Source organism: Euleptes europaea, chromosome 2 (genome assembly GCF_029931775.1).
Source record: "Euleptes europaea isolate rEulEur1 chromosome 2, rEulEur1.hap1, whole genome shotgun sequence".
Classification (NCBI taxonomy): Eukaryota; Metazoa; Chordata; class Lepidosauria; order Squamata; family Sphaerodactylidae; genus Euleptes; species Euleptes europaea.
The window spans coordinates 22,790,587-22,798,711 of record NC_079313.1 but is presented as its reverse complement, the minus strand read 5'-3'; the positions used below and the strand labels follow the sequence as shown (position 1 = coordinate 22,798,711).

Here is an 8,125-nt window from a genome sequence, read left to right as displayed (position 1 = left end):
TCATTACCAATACTAATTTCTCCACACCTACTATCCCTCTGCATATCACACCTAATCCAATCATGCCTGCTAATGCCAACTACTTGCTTTTGACATTTACATTGCCATTTGCGTATCTAATTCACTCTTCTTTACTTAAGGATAGATGGACTCAACATTCTAGCTGTATCTGAAGAAGTGAGCTGTGGCTCACGAAAGCTCATAACCTGCCAGAAATTTTGTTAGTCTTTAAGGTGCTACTAGACTCCTACTCTTTTCCACTCTATTCTTGGTTCCAAGTTATTCCAGTGAATGCTAGATCTTGATTAACCAGTGGCTTCCCCCCCCCCCACTCAGTTACACCTAGAACAGTGAGCACACCTAACTTGGCAAAGGCACAGTTCCACATTGATTTCTGTTCTGGTATGAAAAGAATGACTTCATTTTTCTAACTAGAAACTGGCAGGAGGTATTTCTTTCCATTGTAATAAAATGCTTGGATAGCAGCAGTGACAGCAACCATTCACCAGACGGTGACTCTCTTGAGAAATGAAGATACAGGAAGCTGATTCCATCAGGGATGATAAATAAATGTTTTGGCTAGCACTTTTGAAATGTTCCTTAACCATGCTGTCACTATTAAAGTAAGCCAAAAGTAGTTAAAAGTGACAAACTAAAATCCGAGGCATACTTACTTGAAGGAAAAGTTTGAAATCAGTGAGACCTAACACCTCCGTAATTCTCCAAGAGTGTTTGGGAATAGAATTGCTAACATGTTATAAGAAATATTTAAATAATGAAGCAGTCCTGCAGATCAGAGTTAACCAGGCACAGAGGAGGCTGTTTACTGTATCTCTACAAGATTTACAACGTTGGGTTTCCACCCAACCATAACTGGATTGAGTAATTCTGCTACATCTCTGAAGTCTGTTGCCCCTTACGTACTCTAAAACCAGGGTGTACAACTGTAACGATTACACAAGCCAGAATAAGCCAGAATTGCAATTTAAAGAGGTTCTTTTGCAAAAATATAACCTGTTGCCCTACCTGGTATCAGTCTCTGTCCCTGGGTCTCAGGATTGGGATTTCTGAGAACCAGCTTTTATTTGGCATACCTAAACTTCAACCGAATAAATTAATGTAAATGTAACAAATGTCTAAGGCACTCCTGCCAAGCTTGCTTCACAAAGTTATACTAACCAGTTTCCATGCATCACTCTTTGCTGAGTAATCTACCGCCGAGGGATCCCTTTGAGAAGTATGAATCACTTTGAGTACTTGGAAGAGAAATTTCCTAGCAGCTCAAAGTACACAGTTTAGCATCTTTTTCTTCCTTATTTGATAGCCATGCTGCAGGCGCTGGGGAAGAAGCAAACTTCCTTCACTCACTTCTGTGTCTTCTAACTTTTTAAACATGCAACCAATTTTGCCAGCTAGATACAATGTTTGAAAAAAATACTAGTCAGAAATGCTGTAACATTTGGTGAACTTGAGCATCTCTCTGTTTCCCTCTTTTTCTTTTGGTCGGGATACAGAAGGTGTACATTCTGAAAGTGGAGGGCAAAATATTAACTCTGCTGGTATACATGTTTGTATATCCTTATGTGGTTGTTGTACAATCTGTCAAGCACTCCTGTGACTTTAATTGATAGTTAATTGGTAGAATTTGAGATGAGTGTCTTCTCTGTAAATATGGTTGTCTCTTATATTTTTACTACTGACATGCTTTATTTAGGATAGATGTTGTCTGTGGTGGTTTATCCTACAATGTGCAAAAGATAGATTCTATACTACCATTTACTCTATCAAGTTATTGAAGGGAGAACCAAAACTAAATCCCTGGTTTTCTTTTCCTACTCTGTACAATTATTCTAGGGTTTCTTTCTTTTCTGAGTCAGAATGTGGTTTGGGGAATTGACAATTGGAATATGATTTTAAAATGCTAGCTGACTAGGCAAGTTACATACTTGAGCTTAGGAATCTATGTTTTTCTGAAAGGTTTATATCATTTTTAACCATATTAGAGTAGGGGTTTCTTCTCCACGTTTTAAAAAGTTATCATTTAGTTTCAGTGGAAGCTGCTGTTTGGGTTTGTGACACGTAAGAACCATTTCCAGGTGACCAATCATAGATTCTTTAAAATGTTAATTCTTTTGGGAAACAGATGACCAAAACATTTCCTGTGTACATGCAGGAAGGCTAGTAAGTGGTTGAGTACAAATGCATAAAAATAATTTTTAAAAACTTTTGTCTTGCTGTCTCTTTTGTAGATTCCCAAGGCATCTTTACAGAGAAAGAATCAAAATAATTCCAATTAAAATTTACTAAAAACCTAACAGCTAAAAAGCAGCATACTAAGAATTTATCAAACAATACAAAGTAATAAATACACTGTAAAATGGCAGTAAATAAAAATAGCAGTTCATCTTTATTTAGTAAATTTATGTGCCACATCTCCAGCTATCTGCTCAAGGCAGCTTTCAACTAAGACAATCGAACAAAACCAGTAAAACACAACCATCAAAGTAAAGCCATTATAGAAATCACTAAAAAAACAAGCCAACACCATTAAAACAGCCATTAGAATACAAGCTGATACAGCAGCATAAAATACACATTGAGCAGCCTAAACAGCACCTCAGGACAGAGGCAGACAATAGCATGTTTCAGATAAAAAAACCCTTTGTTAAATGCTTTGGTAAAAAGGACTGTTTTATCCAGGTGCTTAAAAGAAAGCAAGGGTAGATGCTAAGTGACCTTCATAGGGGAGGGCATTCCAATGGCAAGGTGCCAACACCGAAAAAGCTCTGTCTGTGGTTGACATCTATGACCACATCATAATATCATACTAGGTAAAGGTAAATTATATAGTACTAATATTTAATCAATGCAGTGTATGGTGTGGCATGGGATGTGGTGTGTTGTATGGGGTGGGATGGGGATTTAACAGTGACTGAGTAGAAAGGAATAAGAACATAAGAAGAGCTTTGCTGGATCAGACCAGTGGTCCATCTAGTCCAGCATACTATCTCCCACAGTGGCCAGCCAGTTCATTTGGACGGCCAACAACAGGGCATAGAGGCCAAGGCCTTCCTTTGATATTACCTCCTGGCACTAGTACTCATACTTTTACTGCCTCTGAAGGTATGGGGATTCCCCTTAGTCACCATGCCTAGTAGCCACTGATAGATCTATCTTTCATGAATCTGTCTAAATGTACTTTTAAAGCCATCAATGCCTGTGGCCATCAATCCATCTTCTGGCAGCGAATTCCATATTTTAATCACTCATTGAGTAAAAAAATTTTTTGTCCATGCTGCATCTACTGCCCATCAACTTTAGAGACCCTGGTAACTTGCATCTGCTTGACTTCCCTAACATTAAAGAGCCTTAGGGTAGCTATGGAAGCACATTTGGCAAAGTCCTAGGGATGCCAACCTCCAGGTACTAGCTGGAGATCTCCTGCTATTACAACTGATCTCCAGCCGATAGAGATCAGTTCCCCTGAGAAAATGGCTGCTTTGGCAATTGGACTCTATGGCATTGAAGTCCCTCCCCTCCCCAAACCCCACCCTCTTCAGGCTCCGTCCCAAAAATCTCCAGGTATTTCCCAACCCAGAACTGGCAACCCTACAAGGTTCCTAAATTGCATAACTGCACAAGTGTGTTCCCATGGCACTTAACATCCTGTTTTTCTTCATTGTTGGTGGTTTCTTCAGACAGTGGAGGAAATGTATTGGGGGAAAATGAGAGGAACAAGTGGGCTGTTCTCTGTTCCTGGGGTTCTGTTTGTTAAAGTTCACAAACTGTGACAGAAGGTCTTTGGAACAGGTTCCCAGGAATGGAGAGGGGTCAACTTTAGGACAGGACAGAAGTGTGGAAAATCTGATTATCACTGGAAAAGGCCCAGTCTCTGTTGGCCACACACCTAGTCTTAGACATTGGGGTGCAAAGCTTCAAGGCTGTTGAAGATTGTTTCAGTTGATAGACAGGATGTAAACACCTTGCTCAAGGAGATAACTCTATTAGCTACCAATTTGATTCCAGTCCAGATTTAAAGGGTTGGTTCTTATTTCCAAAGCCCCTAGATGACATGGGTTCGGGGTTTAGTTTCGTCCCCAAACCAGGAGTGAATTCAGATTCACAAAGTCCAGAATAATCCATTTCATTCAAGGACATTTGGGAATTAGTCTTCCACAGCCTGATCAAGCATCTTACTCAGACATGAGTTATTTATTACTAGACAGCAAGATTCGAGTCCAGTAGCACCTTAATGACCAACAGGATTTCCAGATCTGACAAAGGGAGCTTTGACTATTGAAAGCTTTTACCTTGGAAATCTTGTTGGTCTTTAAGGTGCTTCCGGACTCGAAACTTGCTGTTCTATTGAAGACTAAGGGAGCTTTCACACATGCTGAATAATGCACTTTCAATCCACTTTCAATGCCCTTTGCAGCTGATTTTACTGTGTGAAATGGCAAAGTCCACTTGCAAACAATCATTAAAGTGCATTAAAAGTGGAATGCATTATTCAGCATGTGTGAAAGCTGCCCTAACATGGAAACTTAATACTAGACAGTAGTTGTTAAGATCAGTTAACTCAGACGTGATTTTATAGTCAGTTCCTTCAAGGTGGTGAACAATTCCTCCTCCTTCACTGTGATGTTTATTGTTCTCTGAACCCAGTCTGGCACTCGAGATATAATGTGCAATGCTGGACAAGGATCAAACTAGGAAGTAGCAGGCCAAATCTCTCCCCAGTAGCTCATCTGTCTCTTCGGACAGCTGTAACATGGCCCATATTAAATAAAAACATGTTTGTGCTCTTTTTCTCAGAAAAGCTGCAAGTAGCTCTCCCTAGTTTCTTTGTAAAGAAGTGAAGGGTGTTAACCTGAAGTTGTACTCAGACATAATGTGGGGTCTTGCTTGAAGGAAACTTCTCACGGAAGACTTGGTTCCAGTTCTGTTTCATTGTTACCCGGATGATAAAAGGGGCAGAAGAATCTATGGTAGAGGGGACTGTTGCTGTTGCCCTGCCAGACTAGATAATGGTTTCAAATAACCAAAAGTCATTTTGATTGTCATTGCGGCAACATTTGCCAGAGGTCTGTCAGTGTTTCCATTTTAAACCCGATATTTTCTCGGGTTTTGAGAGCACATTGTTTCAATCTGGTCTGAAACTTGGCTCACTTCTATTAGCAGATATGTTTTCTTTAGCAAATTTAATATAGTCAGCTGTTCCTTAACTTGTCGAGGTGGTCATTTCTCTTCTACTTAGCTTAGATAGGAATATTATTTTCCAGTCTACTGACTCCAATTAGATTTATGAAAACTAAAACCCCTGCTCACTAAGAAAATATGCACGTTTCCATGTTTCATTTGCCACAAGATCTGGCCTCAAAATGGTCTGCTTCTTTGCTTTGGTCAATGATTAACTAAACACCACCTACCTCCCCTCTACTTTGCTCCTCCTATGTGCATATTTTTCCTTTAGTGTATTTGCAATATTATTCCTTTTCAGCTGCTGCTTCCTTTCTTCTGCTGCAGTGTATCCGTATGCATCTCTGGAAGAACTGCTCCACTGAATTCTCATGGATTTGGCTTTACTTCTGAATACTGTTCTGGACTTGAGAATAGGTAGGGCAAATATACAATATATTGCAGGGGCTGAAACGTACCCAGGCAATGTTGCCGTAAAGTCTTCTTCTTGATGCATCCTGTCTCTAAAGTCAAGACTCTTGTGGTTGTCACTTTAGTTCTATATGGTGTAGCTCTGTGGATACTGAGGGTTCTTTCACATTCTATTTTTAATTCAGCATTACAGAGTGAAAAACTGGAGTACGGTTGGCCCAGCACTTAGTTTGTGAGATTGCTTTTTCTTTTCTTTTTTTGGTCACTTCCTGAAAGTCTGCTTCAGAGATGTGACAGTTCAGGAAGTGAAAATCATCTTTGAAAGCTTTCTCTGTCTCAAGATGGATGGTTGTTATGTCGATTCTGATTGTGCTTCAGTATTGATACATAGCTGATGGAATTCAGAGACCAGCTAACAACTGTCATGTAAGGAAGGACATCCGATCCCACTATACAGAAGAATGTGGCTTAGATTGCTATCTTGAGAAATAGGAACGTGTGCACTGAAGTAAGGGTAAGTTAATTGTTGATGAATGTGAGAGGTAGGGAAAATGAATGTGTTTAAGAAGCGTTCTAGTCTTTCTCCTGCGCGCTTTCAAAGGTCTCTGTCAGAGCAGGATGGTGACTCTACAAGAGTCAGAGCAAGCTTGAAGGACTACCATTGGAACCGCCAAACAAAAAGTAAGAAGATATGTGAAAAAGCAGATTCAGATTTAGGGAAGCTTCTAGGAACTTACAGATGGCAGACTCATCCCAGATTTCATTGGAAGATGAGCAAGAGAGCAGATGCACTGAAGACAGCTGAACGGCCTTTCAGGGTACACAATTTAATTGCTGATGGTTCCCAGGAAGATCCAGAAGAGAAGGCTGCCGTGCCAGCCACCAAGCCATTCCGGGTTCCCTTCTGCAGGTCTATATCTGAACCCACAGCACACTGGAGGGACAGAATCACCAAGCCGTTCCCGCAGCCAGAGGGTGGTGATCAGGAGAACTATTTCATCCGTGGCTTCTTCTCTACATTGTCTGGCAGCTTTAATAAAGTGCTTAATCGAAAAGAGGAGCACAGTGCATCAGTGACAAATGAAGGGATGGAGAACATGCAGGTGGATTTGACCGCAGGTATTGTTTAATTTGGATTCTACTAAAATGTTTTAAGGGAGAGCTGTGGTAACATAAAGTATTTTTTTTCTGGAAGCTTTTTTTTTTTATTTTGCACTTGCTGTTTTAACCATGACGCAGTTTGAGTACCTAAGAATAGTTTGGAGATTCTGACATTGTGTTCCGTGATGCACAATAATAGTTTATAGCCATGTCTGACTCATCAGTGTTACATAGATTGAATACGTGAAATGGTATTTCTTTAATAAGCCAATTAGTTGTATAAAAATATGACGTCTTTTTACATTGTAAGTTCTTAATTGGTGCTGAGGGAAAATGTGGCACAGGCTTCTGGTTGTCTGGGCCTAAGGCTCTTTGGCTGCTGTTACAACAAAGGCGTAGTTAACGCAAATGTTTTAGATAATAGTTCTTAAAGTTTTGGGCACTGAAGAGCAAGTGGTGGCTCTGCAGACCATTGCATTCTCTTGCGGTCACTGCAAGGAATGATGCCTCCACTGCGACTGAGTGGAACTAAATGCTTATCTGAGGGAGAAACTGGCATGTACTTAAAGGGTTCTTTGAGCTTGCCACTGTAAACACTTTCAATTGCCGAAATTAGTTTAAAGTGTTGAACTGAAACTGCACCTGCCTTTTCAACATTTCCCTACGCTATTTTCATGTTGGTTTCTGTGGGCATCTGAAATGCACAGGGGGCAACTAGTAGTGGCCAACTGCTCACTGTGCTAACAAATTCTGGTTTAGTCCAGTTAACATTCAGTTCTTTCTTCTTTGTTTGTCGGGTACAATAGCCATTTATCCAGCAAGGACCTTGAGGTTGTGTGTGTAAAGTGATGCTAAGTTGCAGCCAACCTATGGTGACCGGGCTGCACCAGGTTATAAAGCCTGCTGTGTTTTTGCTTTGGTAATTATGACTGATCAGGAAATGGTGAATTAAAGAGTTTACAGCATCCCCCCCCAAAAAAACTGGTAATATCTTTCAGTTGTCATCATCTTATCTACTGTTGTTTTTGTATATTCTTTCTATGCACCCTGCTGAACACTGTTGTATTTTGTTGTTTTTTAAAACACAAAGACAAGATAGTGCTTAGGGGTTGACATCTACTTGTTTTAAACACTTAAAATTTAAAAAGCTGGAGCTGAGGAAAGGTGGTTCTTTGCTCAACGAATAGTGTTATGAGAGCACACTATCCTAAAGAATACAATGCCAGGTATTTCTAATGATGTGACATTTAAAACTGGCTACTGGGAAAGCAAAGAGGAAAATACAGCTGTCTTTAAACTGCACCCCAGGCAAGGAAACTGATCCAGGTCAGCATTTGAGATTTATGGTTGTGTAATCAATCAGCCAAACTGGTACATGCTGAGTTGCCAAGAAGAGTAAAGGTTTAGCCAGTTG

General features: G+C 40.2%; 1 protein-coding gene across 4 annotated transcripts in view; it reads left to right on the top strand.

Annotated features, from left to right (window-relative positions):
- The first annotated feature begins 6,161 nt into the window (after positions 1–6,161).
- Positions 6,162–8,125, top strand: part of RASAL2 (RAS protein activator like 2) — a 162,951-nt gene continuing 160,987 nt past the window's right edge. For 2 of the 4 annotated variants that reach the window (XM_056844394.1, XM_056844393.1), the window contains exon 1: positions 6,162–6,729. In XM_056844394.1, coding sequence (XP_056700372.1) covers positions 6,162–6,729 — 568 coding nt within the window. The remainder of the gene's footprint in view (positions 6,730–8,125) is intronic. The other 2 variants (XM_056844400.1, XM_056844395.1) reach the window with 1 other exon arrangement.